This window comes from Etheostoma spectabile, chromosome 4, assembly GCF_008692095.1.
Source record: "Etheostoma spectabile isolate EspeVRDwgs_2016 chromosome 4, UIUC_Espe_1.0, whole genome shotgun sequence".
Classification (NCBI taxonomy): domain Eukaryota; kingdom Metazoa; phylum Chordata; class Actinopteri; order Perciformes; family Percidae; genus Etheostoma; species Etheostoma spectabile.
In genome coordinates, this window is record NC_045736.1 from 569,068 (window position 1) to 570,417 (window position 1,350).

At 45.5% G+C, this 1,350-nt stretch overlaps 1 protein-coding gene across 1 annotated transcript in view; it reads right to left on the reverse strand.

The window, feature by feature from the left end:
• Positions 1 to 1,350, reverse strand: part of lrch1 (leucine-rich repeats and calponin homology (CH) domain containing 1) — a gene marked incomplete in the record, with an annotated part of 222,442 nt that overhangs the window by 111,596 nt on the left and 109,496 nt on the right. The window contains 1 exon segment of the mRNA XM_032512767.1: positions 947 to 1,052. Coding sequence (XP_032368658.1) covers positions 947 to 1,052 — 106 coding nt within the window.

Consider the following 1,350-nt stretch of genomic DNA (forward strand, 5'->3'; position numbering starts at 1 on the left):
CTGCCACGTCCTGCTGTGCCTTGTAATGCCGTACATTGCCCTGCTATGCCATGAACTACAAAAAACTACAACAAACTACTATTTTTGTGACTGTTACTGCCACTCTTCATTCTAACCCCAACCGGCCCGTCAGACACCGCCTACCAAGAGCCTGGGTCTGTCCAAGGTTTCTGCCTAAAAGGAAGTTTTTCCTCACCACTGTCGCACTGTTGCTTGCTCTGGAGGAAACTACTAGAACTGTTGGGTCCTTGTAAATTCTGGAGTGCGGTCTAGACCTACTCTATCTGTAAAGTGCCTCGAGATAACTCTTGTTATGAATTGATACTATAAATAAAATTAAATTGAATTGTGTCTCTGTGTGTGTATGTCTCTGTGTGTCTGTGTGTGTGTGTGTGTGACTGTGTGTGTGTGTGTGTGTGTGACTGTGTGCGTCTGTGTATGTGTCTGTGTGTGTGTGTGTGTGTGTGTGTAAGAACTAATCGCCCAGACAACCGTCCCTCCGCTCTGACCTGATTCAGGCTGATTGAAGTCTATTTAAACGCTGTGTCGGGGGAACTGCTGACTCACACACTCTCCGAGTCTCACACACTCTCCCAGTCTCACACACTCACCCAGTCTCACAAACTCTCCCAGTATCACACACTCTCCAAGTCTCAGTTTCCCCTTTTGTGGAACTTAAAGAAATGAATTAATAAAAAAAATTATTTGTCAATGTTGTTGCTTTTCAACTTAAATATTACTAAAGCAGTGCTCGTTCAAACTGAGTGCCTAGTGCAGGATTTCTGCTACTGGTACCGAGACCGTGTGTGCGTGCGTATGTGTGTGCTAGTGTGTATGTGTGAGTGTGTGAGAGTGTGTGTCTGTGTGTGTGTGTGTGTGTGTGTGTGTGTGTGCATGCGTGAGTGTGTGTGTGTTAGTGTGAGTGTGCGTGCACGCGTGTGTGTACCTGTAAGGGAACTGATGTGTTCACTCGAGTCGTCCTTACTGAGTCCGTCCTCCTCGGTGATGTGGCTCATTGGGACGTTGAGACTCAGACTGTCTTCATCCGACGGCTGCAACACAAACGCCAGACCGTTACTATGGCAAAACGCCCCACGCTCTCTGCTCCCAGCCCGTGTGTGTCGATTCGCTGATATACATCATGATATAACCCAAGCTAAAGCTGTTCTATCTGTCATTTACATTTACTTTAGTCTTCCTATCCACATTACCGGTGATTATATATCAAAAGTCTCACAGTGGAAATGTTAATAATCGTCAACCGTACAATAACAACATGGATGTATTTGGTTAAACATTCTATTGTTATTTGGTTTGTCTGTAACGCCCAGACACACACACACACACACA